This window comes from Sander lucioperca, chromosome 16 (assembly GCF_008315115.2).
Source record: "Sander lucioperca isolate FBNREF2018 chromosome 16, SLUC_FBN_1.2, whole genome shotgun sequence".
Classification (NCBI taxonomy): domain Eukaryota; kingdom Metazoa; phylum Chordata; class Actinopteri; order Perciformes; family Percidae; genus Sander; species Sander lucioperca.
Window position 1 is genome coordinate 6,075,809 of NC_050188.1, and position 15,244 is coordinate 6,091,052.

Below are 15,244 nucleotides of genomic sequence, written 5' to 3' on the forward strand. Positions count from 1 at the left end.
TAAGAAATGATCTTATTATTTGAAGTGTCCTAACTGAGGTGCGTACTTTGTCTCCCTCATGTGGCCATATGGGGCGAATAACAAGCAAACAATGTCTTCCTTTTTGTTTCACTTCATTAACTTTATTGTTTTTACAACGAGACATCAGTTAAACAATGGGTTACTGTCACTATAGTACCATTAGTAACATACTGTACCTTGGTGAGAGGCCCAAGCATTATACTTTGGAATTTAGGAAACCTTCTGAGAAAAATCTTATGTGCGCATGAGAACAAAATGCTAAACTTCAGCAGATCATTCAACCAGTTTAGTAAATTAAGAAGAATGTTAGGACAATTACAGTTTATATGACACAAACGCATGAAATCACTTCATCAATAGTCTAGTTGCATTTTCTGCTTCTTGGTCGAAACCCGAGCAACCAGTTCCACACCATTTCATTACAACCACGCACTGATGCTGCAGCCAAATTTCTGACGCACTAAAAATATACGGTAACACTTTACTTGAAGGTATCTACATAAGAGTGACATGACGCTTTCATGACACATGAACCCTAACCCTAAACCGAATGACACTTACTGACAGAAGCATTATGTCATAAACGTTTATTAACTTGTGTATATAACTTGTTTATAATGTTTATGACACGTTCATGACAGTGTCATGTCACTCTTATGTAGATTAGGGCTGCCACCTCTTAGTCGATTAGTCGACTAATCGGTCGTTTTGGTCTTAGTCGACTAAGATTTCTTTAGTTTAATTAATTAAACTAATTACTCATTTCCAAGAAACTTATGAGCACATTTCTGGTAAACACAAGATTTAAAGTGGTGCTTTTGCAGGAGTAATTGTGGAGAAACTCAGTTTTACAGATGGTTAATTAACTACATTTATATTGTGCTTTTCTAGTCTTAACCACCTCTCAAAGAGCACAGCTCTGTCGATTACATCAACTAATCGATTAATCGACAAAATCATATAAGTGTTAGTCGACTAAGAATTTCTTTAGTCGAGGACAGCCCTAATGTAGATACCTTCAAGTAAAGTGTAATCAAATATACTGTTTATTATCTGTCACAAAATACTTAGAATTAAAAAAAATGGGGCACAAGAGGATAGATCCTGGGAATCTAGAGAATCTAGAGTTAAGCCACAGGTTTTGTGCGGATAAGCTGCCCAAGTGTGTTAACTGCAGCCATTACAATAGGGGCCATAAGCTAATGCTGATAAGAAGACACACACACGGCTAAATAAAATCCACTGAGTCAGCTGGCCAAATTCCCATCAACGCCCAGGAGCAAACACAGCATGCATGCTGCTGGGGTAAGAAAACAGACATTCACTTCATGAGTCAGGTTTGGGGGGGGGGGGGGGGTGTAATGTCACTAATAAGTTACAGTACATGAATACGACCTGAAGTCTAGCTGCAGTCCACACCAGCTTTCATAACATCTTACAATCTGAGACTTGAGTTACAGACAGGACAGCGTCCAGAATGCATCAAACACCAGGTCAATGTAAAGAGCTATTGGCTTCATATTATTACACTAATAATTAAGAGAAAAAGAAAAAAAAAATCACACATCACACTTCACATTGTATGATCATAAACACATTTTAACGTAAAAAAAAAAATCTAAACTCAAGGTCCGCTTACTAACTTTTTCCGTAGCTTTCAGCTTGTTTTTTTCTCATGGGATAACAAACACATTTTATTTACTTACTTTCTTGCCAATACAATACTACTCTCGTATCTGTATGGCAATCTCGGAACCCATCGGCTATCGGTAATGGTAAAAAATAAAACAGATATCTTCATATGAATGCAGATAAATTAAAAAAAAAGCTAATAGAAAGCTAAAGACGATAGCCGATGGGCTCTGAGATTCCATTTCGGCCAATGCATTCTGCCTCTTTTCTTTCCACACGGACTGTTTAACTGCGTGCAGCCAAATCCCGCTCAAACGCAATTGGTCAATACCACAAACGGACTACAAACAAAAACCAGAACGCTTACGATAACAAAATCTTATGCCGTTATCTACATATTCTGCATTCATATGCAGATATCTGTTTATAGAGAGTATCTGTATGGTATAAATACAAAGCTAACGCCCCCAAGCGGTTAGTTTAGCTTAGCATTAAGACTGAAACTGTGGGAAACAGCTAGCCTGACTCAGTGAAAAGGTAACTAAATACTCCTATTAGCACCTTTGAAGCACACTTATTAACATGTTATATAGGATTTCAAATATGTACAGAATTGTAAAAACGACAAATTGTGACCAAGAAATAGTCCGGTACATAACTCCCTGAAAAAAACACAACTTGTCGGTTTTACACTTTTGTTTCTGTGTTAAACAAACAACATATAACGTGTTAATTAGCACGCTTTTGAGGTTTTGCTAGTCAGATCTTGTTACCTTCGGACCTGTCTCACATTGCCAGACCTTCCTCCACAGCACCGCAAAGGAGGGTCTGACTAGTCCACACAGCATTCCGGGATTGGAGAGAAACGTGCTCTGGTTTATTGGCATTTCTTTAAACCAATCACAATCGTCTTGGGCGGTGCTAAGCGCCGGACGGAGCAACGGTGCCGCTGCAAAATAGCCTCGGGAAGGAACTTGTTTTGGTGGAACGTGTGTACGTTCAAAAGTTGTTTTAGTCAACAGAAAACTCAGATTGGACAGATAGTCTAGCTAGCTGTCTGGATTTACCCTGCAGAGATCTGAGGAGCAGTTAACCATAGTCCTCAGAAATCTACCGGAGGTTAGAACGCCAACACAAAGAAAGCGGAAGGTGACGGACATCCGGCCGAAAATGAGGGACATCCGGCGGGATTTCCGGCGGCACCCGAGCAATCCCAGAAGTGGTACATTGTGGATGTAGACTACCTTCGGACTGAACGAGCTAGCTGCTTCCCCATGTTTCCAGTCTTTATGCTAAGCTGTAGCGTGTAACTCTTTTGCAAGAAAGCCAATAAGCAAATTTTCCAAAAATGTCGAACTGTTCCTTTGACATAATTCTTATTTCTAGCGTACTACCAGTCACACATAAAAGAACTCCACCCAATATTACAGGATTATGAGCCATAATATAAAACTGCCTTCCTCTTCCTGACAATTGTGCTTTCATCCTTGCACACTGTTGCCACTACACCTCTTTTATGGCAAATTCTGAAAACTATCAGAACATCATTTCTGATCATTCATCATATGTGAAACATAATCACTGAATTGAAAGCAATGAATACAGTTCAAAATCACACAAATCAGTTTACAATCAAATCTATGATGATGAAATGTGCCCCCTCCAAAAATCCAAATGTCCTTTGCATAACAACAGCAGAGTCAGGTTTCATGAACATAACTCAGTTCTCCTTCAAAAAGGACGAGGGGACGGTTAATCGGGGTACAGTAAGAGCCACAAAGATCTGCTGGCGATATCTGCCTGCAAGGGCAACCCTTCAAACATACACATACTATATACTGTATCAAGCATAGATATCTACACACAGAGTTCCCTGAAGTCCTTCAGACAACGTGAATATTCACATTTTCTTTTTCCACGGCAAGGCCACGGTCTCTACAAAAGAGCTCGGCTCAGCCAGAGACTAATGTGCAAGGAGTGTCGCCTTTTAATGTCCCGTGTTGGGACCTTGTGGACACAGCATGACATGAAATCATTTCAAGCATAGATCGCCAGCGGTGGGCAGAACTCATGTTCTCACAGAGGTGCGAATCAGCGGGACACCTGAAGAATGAGTCTCTCTGTGAGAGGACGAGTAGGCTGCTGGAGAAGCAGAAGTATGACCTGTGGGGAAAAAAAACACAGGGTCATTCCTCAGCATTAATATGCTTCGCACTTCCCTGTTCTCAGAGCACTGCAACTAGAAACCACGTCACCCTCACATCTGGAATATTTTAAGAGGTAAGAGTTCCTCCGATGAATAGTTGATGAAAAAAAAACAGGAGAGCCTTTATAATAATGTCTTCCGGACTTGGGGCAAAAATGTATGCTTGCTCGTCTGGAGTATTTTATTTATTAAGGATGCCCAATAGTTGTTACCGTCGTAACAACTATTCTTCCTGGGGTCCACACAAAATATAAATTAGAGCCCGATCGATAAAGGATTTTTAAGGCCGATATCGTTGCAAATATTTGGTGATTTAAAAATCCGATATTCCGATATATCGGCCGATGTATATTTAAAAAAAAAATCCAGAAACGCGTAACAAAACATAAACAGATTTCCCTAACATTAGTTATTTGTAGTTATTTATGAGTCCTCACTAAAATAATATGATAATGCAGTTTAAAAGTAAACTTGTTTGTTTTATTGTCACAACAGAACAGAGGAACATCAAAATATATTAAAGGTGCTCTAAGCCATGTTGGGTGATGTCACTTCTTGTTGACGTTCGAAGTATTGTCAAACAAAACGGAGGCTAGCTCGGTTGGTGGTGCAGGGGCCTGTTTCACAAAAGTAGAATATATAAATCCAGGATAACTGATAAAGCGAGGCTTGACCTAGTCTAATCTGTTCATCCTGACTTGGTGCGTTGCACGAAGGCCAAGCCAGGCTGAGGAGGAGCGACTAGGTCGAGTCAGGGTGAGGAGGAGCGACTAGGTCGAGTCAGGGTGAGGAGCGACTAGGTCGAGTCAGGGTGAGGAGGAGGAGCGACTAGGTCGAGTCAGGCTGAGGAGGAGGAGCGACTAGGTCAAGCCAGGCTGAGGAGGAGCGACTAGGTCGAGCCAGGCTGAAGTAATTCAGATAGATGCGCGTCCACGGCTTTCCTCAAAAGACCGCGAGGTCGATCACAGATTTACTGATGCCAAAATGGAGAATACGCATTGTTCATACTTTATACAGAGTTAGCAGCAGCTTCTTGTGGAAGTATGATGATGTGAAACACATTATTTGTATAAAAAGAAAAGAAACACAGCCACTGTAATGAAACAGTGAGAGAAAGCGTAGCAGACGATCACGGACATAACATATACATTAACTGACCACTGCTCTGAACTGAAACGGTCATAATCATTCCATTCAAGGATTTGGCTACTAATCATTTGCACAAATTAACAGTTGTACTCTTTGCCTTAAAAGTAAGCAGAAGATAATGTTACTCAGGAAATTTACCATGAAGATCAATTTTCTACAACGCTAGAGTATGATGCGTAAATATCTCTTTCACTGTTCCTCCCTCTCTCTCATGGGCTAAAATATAAATTTCCTAAGTCATATTAACTTCCACTGCTCACTTTTAATGCAAAGTGTACAACTGTTCGTTTTTGCAAATGACAAGGGACTCATTGAATGGTTTCAGTTAAGAGCAGTAGTTTATAAATGTATATTTTTAGACTATCATTCAGTTGGTGCGCTATTATCTGCCACGCTTTTTCTTGCGTTTTTATTATATATATATATATTATATATATATAATATATAATATATATATAATATATATATATATATATATATATATATATATATATATATATAATATATATATATATATAATATATATATATATATATATATATATATATATATATATATATATATATATATAATTATATTATATATATAGAGGACGAGTTTCCTTCTCTACATATTATATGCCTTGCTCCCTTGTGGACATAGAAAATAAAGACACTGAAGAAATTGGACTCTAAAATCTAGAAACTATAAAGATAATTAAGTGATAAATCCCATGCACACTGTAAACATGAATGGAACAGAGTATATTCATCAGTTATTTCCCCCCCAGCAAAACATAAGGTCAAAAACCATTGAGGTGTCCTCTCCCTGTTGTTACATGAATGTACAGTAGCCTACATCACTATATAGTTACTGGTCCAGTGAACTAAGACTATAATTTGGGAGGATTGTACAATTAGGATATGTTCTTCAAATTGTACAATCCTCCCAAATTATAGTCCCAGTTTACTCGACAACACAATTTGTGTGCTAAGAATGCCAAATACCATGCACATGGAAGTGGAACAAACATGATCGTTATTGTTAAAGAATTAAAAAAAATGTATCAACTAAAATAATTCAAGGGGCATTGGTCAACTATAGAAATGTACAGCATTGTATATATTGCCCTAGTAACAGACTTCATTTAAAACACATTTGAAATGTTATCAGCCTTTTCTAATTATCTCAACAACTGTCATAATATATTCATCAAACTTCTAACAACAATATGAACAGCAGTCTGCATACAGCAATATAACAGTAACAATGACTGTCACATGAATAATTATTAAAAGCAATTATGGTCCCAACTTTAAATAATAACAGTACTTAAATGAACAGCAATATGCACCTGTTGTATTTTAATCCAGGCTGATAACAATAGGGTAAAACCACTGCTGGGTGATCAGAAAAGGCTCCAGGATTAAATAAATCCTGGCTGTTAGCCTGGTCAGGAGCAGGCTAGCTGCACAGAATAAATCTCCATGGTGATTTATGTGCCTCCACTTTCGTGAAACCGAGTCAAGGCTTAAATCATCCAGGATAACTGATAAATCCCGGCTTAATCCCTTATCTTGGTTTTGTGAAACAGGCCCCAGGTCGGCGCAGTTTGTTTTTGTTGCCGTTTGTGGAGCCTGGGCTGTCTACAGAGACCGTTTCTTTACAGTGTGTTCAGGGGACAGGCAGCTCGCGGATAGTGAGGAGATGTCTGCTGTATGTGACAAAAAAATGTTGTAGCCTAAAAAACACATGACATCGCTTAAAGCACCTTTAAAGTTCTGATAAATAAAATGTGTAAAAATACAAACTTAAGATATGAAACGTAAAGTCCTTTGAACAAAAACACAATAACAAAAAAAAAGATAATCAAAGAGTGTTGCCAACAGGGACGTTGTGGAGCGCCCTCTGGTGAACAAACTATGCAACGCCGACACTCAGAACACGGTTGAAGGGGGTTTCGTCCGTTTTTTATTTTATTTTTTAAATATTCATTTATCAGCCATTATAAATGCCGATACCGATAGTTTGGAAAATGCCTAATATCGGCCGATAATATCGGCCCGCCGATAATATCGGTCAGGCTCTACTATAAAACAAAACAAGGCATTCAATGTGACAGTAATACTTCCATATTGTCAATACAATAAATAAATACAAACTATATAATTAATAATTCCACATTATCAATAAAATACAGTTGTACTGATGCCTTCACGTTTCCTTCTCAACAAACGTTTGACACAAGTAAACAATGGACCTTTTTCACGGCAGACATGTTGACATGTCATAGCATGAAAAGCACAGGTGTATTCCAAACCATTAATGATGGCTGCATTCCACTTAGGAGAGGTCCTGGTATTGTTCATGCTGACTCACTGAAATAGCTTACTGGGACACTTGATGGAATTGAGCCATCGTTAAGGTTATCAATTTCAGCTGGGCTTTTCCTACTATGACAAGTCAACATGTCTGCTGTGAAAAAGGTCCATGGACACGCTGTACCGGTCGGTGTAAACTAGTGGCAGTACTCGGGCAAACAACACAACATGAATCCACATTCACATCCCCACTATCATACGCAGTTCAAGGTGATTTCCTTTTGACTAACTGCTAATTTAAAGTGCCCATTATTATGAAAAAATCACTTTTTCTGGGATTTGGGGTGTTATGTTGTGTCTCTGGTGCTTCCACACACATACAAACTTTGAAAAAAATCCATCCATGCTGTTTAGAGTGAGATACGGTTTCTGAATGTGTCCTGCCTTTAGTCCCCGGGTGAGCTGTTCAAAATTGGCACGGCTTGTGACGTCACAAGCCGAAACGAGCAGGCTAACCGCAACCATTAGCTCGTTAGCATGCTAACGGTAATGCTAACGCTAGCATGCTACCTCGTTCTCACTAGCAAAGCACTGCTAACACACACAAGTTCACCATAATCTACAAAAGAACTACTTACATGTGCATTTAGAAGTCTTCCAGTTAATCCTGCCTTGTAACTGACTGAAGTTGTAGAAACAGCCTTTCTTACTGGTACTGTGAAGCGTCCCATAAAGGCATGTCTGGTGCCTGTCATGTGTGTGTATTAGCTGGGAGTACCTCGCATTAGGGCTGTGCAGTCGATCGAATTTTAATTGCGATTACGATTTTGGCTCCCATCGATCACAAACACAGAGTAATGGATCATTTTGCACGTTGCGCTTCGCAAGTAAACTCTTATTTTGTCTCGTGTTCTGATTGGAAAAAAAAAACGTATGAAGGGAAATTTGACAGTTTGAGGTGTTTTCGCTATTTATTTGTTCAACTGTTTCACTGTTTTCTTAAGTTCAATAAATGCAACATCTTTCCAAAAGTCAATGAGTAATCATTATGTTAAATAACTGTGATTTCAATATTGACCAAAATAATCGTAATAATCGAGCAGCCCTACCTCACATTATATTATGCATAACAACCACCCAACCCCATTCAACAAGTCAATATGTATTAGCCACGCCAATGCACAGAACCCTTTTTTTTTTTGGTGCTGCACTCCAATCACCGAAAAAAAGTGGGCTGGGATTGCCTCCACACGGCTCTCACAGACCGTTCTCCAACTCACTGCGGCCCTCGGCGTCAGAAACCAGAAACCGTTGCGCAAGGCGCACGGATGTAGGCGTGGCCGGACCCGCTATCAAAACAAAGAACACGTTACAACACACACGGAGGGAGTGTGACCTATTCTCTGCTCGGGACGCCACACTCTATCTTGTCACAGCAAATATTTGTTTACTGCTATATTAATGTTTTGAACGCCTTGGGAAGAACTCAGCCAGAGGGCGGTGGCATTACGCACGGTAGTTCACTGTGTTTACCTTTATTAAATCTCCTGAAAAAAAAAACGACACCAGGCTGCTCCGGCATCACCGTACCGACCTCTACACATATCAGACTGCTCGGTCATAACGCCACTCAGCCAGACATTTCTCCGTTCTCAGTTGTGAAGGACGGCAGTGCGCTGCAGCAGGGGCGGGGGTAGATGGGGGCACGGGGTGGCACCCCCCCTCCGAAATATTATTGCCCCCCCCTAGGTTCATACGGTACAGCTGACGGTGACTACATCATATCCGTTTCCAGCAAAACAGACGGAAAGCAGAAAATGCAGAAAATCCATGTTATGTAGGTCTTTACAAATGAAATAAACGTCAGACTGACTGACTGACTGGCCATGTGATGCGCATTCTTTTTAGAAAACAATTAGTTTTTTTAGAAATGTCTCATGATATCTTGCCTTTAGAAGTGTATCATTCAACTTTTGAATTTTGGTAAAGAAGGAAAAGAACATTGCAACGCTCAACGCTTCTAGAATCGCAATATATGAAAATCGCAATACAAATTAAATCGGCACCCATGTAAAATTGAAATCCGGACAAAAGCATTCATCGTCCCCGCCCAACAAACCGGTGTTGAGCTCTTTCTGATAGAAACAAACTGGTACCAGCCGGATCAGCGAGATGTGAGCAGCCCCTGTTATAACAGACAAGTTGTGTAAACAAAACAAAGCCACCAACCCAACTAGTACTACATCCTGTTTTCATTAAAAACAGAATGAAGTATGAATGTAACAGTATGCCGTGTATGTAATAACCTAATAAAGACAGATTTCTTACTTCCATTGGTCCTCCACATCTCTCTGGCACACTTGTCGGAGGAGGTCAGTTCAGATATTTGGATGTTTGGATTTGATTTGTAGTCATCTGGGGGCGACAGAGAGTAATGGTTATTTGTAATGTAATGGTACCAACTGCTATAATTATTATGAATCATATTTTTGTATAACTGTATCAGTGTCTCTATGTCCCAGTGTCCCTTGCTTGTGGGAAATTGAAATTGTTGGATCTTTGTAAATTATAGAGTGTGGTCTAGACAAGCGGTTCTCAAGCTTATTTCACTAATGTCCCCCCTTTGAACAGTTTTTTTTAAGCCATGTACCCCCTAACCAGCGTGACTAATTTTACATAAAGAGGAACGATACAGCGATGTCAGCGATGTCCATTTAAATGCTGATGGAAAAAGTGGAAAAACTTGGGGGAAAAGATGGTAGAAAGAAGGAAGTAAGGCAAGAACAGGTCGAAAATAATAACGAAAACTTCGAGAAAAAAAAACACAGTAGGAAGAAGGAAGGCAACAATAGGGCGACAAAAGTGACAACAAATTCAAATGAGCGACAAACTTTGAAAAAAAGAGACAAAAACTTTGAAAAAAGCAGAAAAACAACTTAGTAAGGCAAGAACAGGTCGAAAATAGTAACAAAATCTTCGAAGAAAAAAAAGACAGTAGAAAAAAGTAAGGAAGAAAGGCAAGAATAGGTCAAAACAAACGACAGAACCTTCAAAAAGAAGGTGACAAACTTCAAAAGCGGCGACAAAAACTTTGAAAAGAGCGACAAACTTGGAAAAAAAGGACAGTAGAAGTAAACAGCCTTGGAACTGAAAAACATTTTGCAAAAACTGTCACGTACCCCCTGGCGTCCTCCAAAGTACCCCTAAGGGGACACGTACCCCCATTTGAGAAACACTGGTCTAGACCTACTCTATCTCTGAAGTGTCCTGAGATAACTCCTGTTGGGATTTGACACTATAAATAAAATTGAAGTTGAAGTTGAATTGAATTACTTGATGGCAGCAAAGCAATTCTATGACGTTTCAGAGGCAACGCTGATATTTTTTTGGGATTGAGGACGTGAAGAACTATAACTCACTGTTGTTGCTGAACGAAAAGGAATCGCTCTCCCTCATTGTCTCGTTCCCGCTGTCCGACAGCGTCCTCTCCCTCCTGGAGATGTGCGGCCTCCTCTTCGCGCTCTTCCGGGTGCTGATGCGGATGATGCCGCGCACCAGCCGGCACTCGGCCTCTTGCTCGCCCATTTTGTGCTCCTCTGCCAGGGAGTTGATGAGCTGGTTGATGGCCTTGCTCTTTCTCAGAAACACAGAGTCCGAGGTGCACCGGGCCAACTCTTCGATCTGATACTCGGAGTAGAGCTCCAGCAGCTTCTTAGTAATCAGAGAATCCACGTCCTCCTCGCCATCCTCCCAGTCGTCAAACCCCATGGACTCATGCAGGGACGCGTGCCTGGGCTGTGTTTGACCACAGCGCGGAGGCACATACGACGGGGGTTTGGTTTCAACGTCGAAATACTCTCCCGGACTGTCGACTTTGACTCCGGCGATGCGGACGTCCCCTAGCCAGTCCGTGCCGTCCTCTTCTCTGTTGTCTCCTGGGTTCACGGAGCCGAGGCTCACCTTCTCTGGTTCGTCTGGGGAGCTCTCGTTTGGCGCCAGGCACGGAGCGAGGACGGAGCGCTGGCAGACCCTATACAGGCCGCAGGTGAGCACGCTGCACACAAAGGTCCTGCAGCTACCTGGAGGAGCGCAGGGATTGCAGGTTTGTGTCGCAGAGGGAGGCTCAGCTGAGCCAGGGATGAAGCCGATGGTCTCAGACTCCTTGCCGTTAGCATCTTTCAGGTGAGCTTTGTGGACTGTCTTTGGCTCTGGAGTCGGGAGCCTGTCTTCCACTGGGTCCACACAGCGCTCCTCGTAGGACGACCTCTGGCTGCTGCTCCGGCTGGGTCCATATCTGGAGCTGCCGGGCCTGGAGCTTTGTCTCAGACTGCCAGGGCTGCCGACGGACATGACTTACTGCCTCCAAGATCTGGACAAGCGACAAGCAGGGGAGAAAATTAGGTCAAAATTAGGTCAATCGAGGTGTAACTAAATGGTGTTGAAATTAGGTATGCATCGAAACCAGGATTCGGGTTCGGATTCGCCCGAATATTGGGATTTTTGACGGGAAGAATTTAGAATTTTTTTCCACCGAACCGAACCCTACGCTTGCACTGCACGCGCTACGCTGGTCGACGTAATGTAGGTGGAGCGTTCAATGCAGTAGGCTGTGAAGAAGTGAAAAAAAAATGGAACTCGCGAGCAGAAAAGAAGGCAAAGAGCCAAAAGAGGGCGAGGCGACCCGAGCCGAGCCACACGCCCAACCCGCAATGCCGACCTGTCCCGCGGCGGCAAGGACCCCAAACAACACACAACATCGCCGCTGCCAAAACACCTGCGCGTGAAACACCCGAAAGAATACGAGCCGCGCTTGAAGGAATCTACAGACAGCAGCCAAAACGCAGCAACCCCAGATACGGCAAAGGAAGGACAGTCACAGCTAAAAACATGCCAGACAGTGCCTCTCCCGGGCTGTCAGCCGTTCTCTCGGCAAATGAGTAGGGTTGGGTACCGTTTGGATTTTTACGATTCCGATGCCGAACCGGTACTTTTAAAAACGATTCTGATTCCTAAACCGATTCTTGAAAAACTGAAAAAGTGTAATATGTTTACTAGCGATAACGTACAGTGAATGGTTGCTTTTACGTCCGTTTTGGTGAGCCCAGAGGGAAAATATGGCATTTTAAAAGTAGCCTACATTTACGGTAGCTAGCTAACGGTAGACTACAGAGAAAGTGTGATATTTTTACGTCCGTTTCGGAGCGACAGAGGGAAAAAATTTCAGTCGACACATTAAGTGGAACCAAAATGAGGAACCGAAATTTGCGTTCTAATCCTGTCCGATTCCTACCGGTTGCGTAGTAACCGGTTCCATAGTGGAACCGGGTTTCGGTAACCAACCCTACAAATGATTCTCCCTACAGTGGGAGCGGCGCGACCGAACGGCCAGCTGCTGCACGTTAGCTTTCTAATTTCCCCCACCCAACATGCCTTCATCATACACTGGTTAGCGAAAATTTGCCAAACAAAGTTGTCACTCATCATGGCGATAGCGATGTGCTTTGCTACGATGTGAAAAGGGCGTGTGAATTCAACATTAAGTTGTTACATTTAACTATTTTAGAGGCTGTGGACGTTGTTTACTTCATGTGTTTACTGTGGATGAGGATGGGAGTAGGATTCGTTATTCGGTATTTGGTTTCGGCAGAATCTTAATCAGTGGATTCGGTATTTGGCCGAACACCCAAAAATCTGGATTCGGTGCATCCCTAGTTGAAATCGCATCAATAAACAAGATAACAAAGCTAGCGAAACCTGCAATCACTTGAAGCCACCTGAGGGCATCTCTATTCAAGACAACTGAAACGACTATCCCCAGGTGGCAGGTAAAGTAACCCAACTGGTTCTCTGGAGGATGTGTGAGCACACAGTCAAAGACAATTAACAATCAACTATTTTATAAAATGTCACTCAAATTTGCCATTGCAACTGTGCAATGAAGACAAAAAATATTATATGAAAAAGGTAAATAAAATTGTATTCATCCACAAGCGAACTGCTGCATGCAAAGAACCCATCTCCTGTGTTTACACTGTGACGCTGAATCAACACAATCACACCAAATTAAATGTATAACTATAGGAAGTTAATGCCACCCTTGCTTGCTTGATGGCAGTTATTATTGCAGCAAACCTATGTATTGTTTTTGAGATAAGAAAAGCATGCATCTGCCTGTAGGTTGCATCATGAATGCCGAGTTCAAGAAAAAGTCTCAATGAATCTGAAGTTATCTTCGGTTATGTTTGACCGGGTATACATATTCATTGAAAACATAATAAGCTTTAAATTGCCGTATACACAAATGGCGTTCCGTGACATGACGTCATGTGTTGGGACGAATGTTTACAGTAGTAAACATAGTTTAATGTAGTGAAGGATAGTTATATGAGCCATAGCTAATGAACAAAAAAGTGAGAAGTAAATGATATTTTGCTGTTTTTTTCCCCCCCACATGTATTTCCACTAATATTAAGCTACACGTTACCGTTCGACACAGCCACAAACCCTTTAGCGTATACAAATTATTTTCACTTTCATGGCGACTTTCTCATCGCGGCTCTTTCCTCCATTAGAGGACTTACAGTAAACATTACTCACAGTATACACGGTGCGTCCAAAATTTGACTTCCGAATTAATGTTGTCTTCGCCACCTTACATTAAACATTTCTGTTTTTAATCCATTTTGAACGTCCCATAAATCAACTCCGCTGAAGAATGTCCGTTTCAGCAAAGTTTCGACCAGATCCGTACCTGAGTGTCAAGGTAGAGGAAAGCACCAGGTGGCTACAACAAGAGGTTGGACTTCCGGTTATGACTTCAAAAATAAAACGCAAGTTAAATCACCACTGTGATTTTACCTTAGAATTATGTATTTTACGTATTTACAATAGTAATAACACACTGTGAAGGCATTTACATCACGTAGCAATTAGCCGAGAAGGTTGCCAACATATACAACATTTTCATAACATAAACCTCCAAAACCAAAGTCAACATATACCTTTATTTTGAAATTTTGTCCGGTGTTATACCAAGTTCTGACTGCCTTCCGAGAATAGAATAATATGATATGATATGACATACCCATCGCGGGAGCGCGCACGGCAAAAGCGAAAGCTAGGCTACATTTTAATGAGTTCTAAGGCAAAGTAGGCTACTGTTTAAAAAGTACTAGTCTTCTTTGACGTGTTCATCAATGATGACAAATGATAAAAACGTGTATAGTTACTGAACATTTAGAGTCATCAATGCATTATTAGATTCGATAGGCCTATAAGTAACGTTTCCTTGATGGCCTGTGATTGGTCAATATTTCTTAAGGCGAACTCTGGTGTAATTTATCAATATGTTTTAAAGGACAATTCCGGCGCAAATCGAACCTAGGGGTTAATAACAGATGTGTACCCACTCTGTCGTTCTCTGGGACATGTTGTCATGCTAATCGAATGTGTTTGTAGCTTGAAACAAGCTAGCGCGGACCGCTGATTAGCTTACAGCGCTAGTATTCGGGGCACAGGAAAAGTAAAAACAAATCGCTATTTATACCACTAAAAAGGCTCAAAATATCACCAAACTTCAACGGTAGCACAATGAGGGTCCCTAAATGTTAACCGAAGCATTGAGAACGTTGTAAGTGTACAGACAGTTTATTAAAAAGATAGATTATAAAGACAGTCGCGTTCTTGTATACAGGCGGCCGCCGTCTTGGGAGCTACTGTCTTTCTAAACTATCTTTTTATTAAACTGTCTGTACACTTACAATGTTCTCAATGCTTCGGTTAACATTTAGGGACCCTCAGTATGCTACCGTTGAAGTGTGGTGATATTTTGAGCCTTTTTAGTGGTACAAAATAGCGATTTATTCTTACTTTCCCTGTGCCCCGAATACTAGCGTTGTAAGCAGGTTTCCAAATTAGCACCATCTACTAGCCAAAT

General features: G+C 41.3%; 1 protein-coding gene and 1 long non-coding RNA gene across 4 annotated transcripts; both read right to left on the reverse strand.

Annotated features, from left to right (window-relative positions):
- Nucleotides 1–96: 96 nt before the first annotated feature.
- Nucleotides 97–1,573, reverse strand: LOC116035753. The gene is made up of 2 exons (XR_004101446.2): nt 1,089–1,573; nt 97–505 (listed from the first exon to the last, which is right to left on the reverse strand). It is a non-coding gene; the product is annotated as an uncharacterized LOC116035753 (long non-coding RNA).
- Nucleotides 1,574–2,781: 1,208 nt separating this feature from the next.
- On the reverse strand, nt 2,782–14,108 carry kdf1b (keratinocyte differentiation factor 1b). 3 transcript variants are annotated; one of them, XM_031279213.2, is made up of 4 exons: nt 14,060–14,108; nt 10,728–11,677; nt 9,637–9,723; nt 2,782–3,816 (listed from the first exon to the last, which is right to left on the reverse strand). In XM_031279213.2, exons 2-4 carry the CDS (start codon nt 11,656–11,658, stop codon nt 3,722–3,724), a joined length of 1,113 nt encoding a protein of 370 aa, XP_031135073.1. In that variant the 5' UTR covers nt 11,659–11,677; nt 14,060–14,108; the 3' UTR covers nt 2,782–3,721. The 3 variants fall into 3 exon arrangements, with proteins under 3 accessions (XP_031135073.1, XP_031135072.1, XP_031135071.1); XM_031279212.2 differs by having other exon boundaries at nt 13,890–14,087; XM_031279211.2 differs by having other exon boundaries at nt 2,783–3,816; nt 13,906–14,104.
- Nucleotides 14,109–15,244: the final 1,136 nt, after the last annotated feature.

Excerpts from the sequence above, each read along its gene's own strand:
- kdf1b (XM_031279213.2), bottom strand. The coding sequence starts at position 11,658 with ATGTCCGTCGGCAGCCCTGGCAGTCTGAGACAAAGCTCCAGGCCCGGC. Across the intron at positions 9,724-10,727 it reads CTTTTCGTTCAGCAACAACA|ATGACTACAAATCAAATCCA; the intron begins GTGAGTTATAGT and ends TGTCGCCCCCAG. Across the intron at positions 3,817-9,636 it reads GATGTGGAGGACCAATGGAA|GTCATACTTCTGCTTCTCCA; the intron begins GTAAGAAATCTG and ends TTTTCCCCACAG.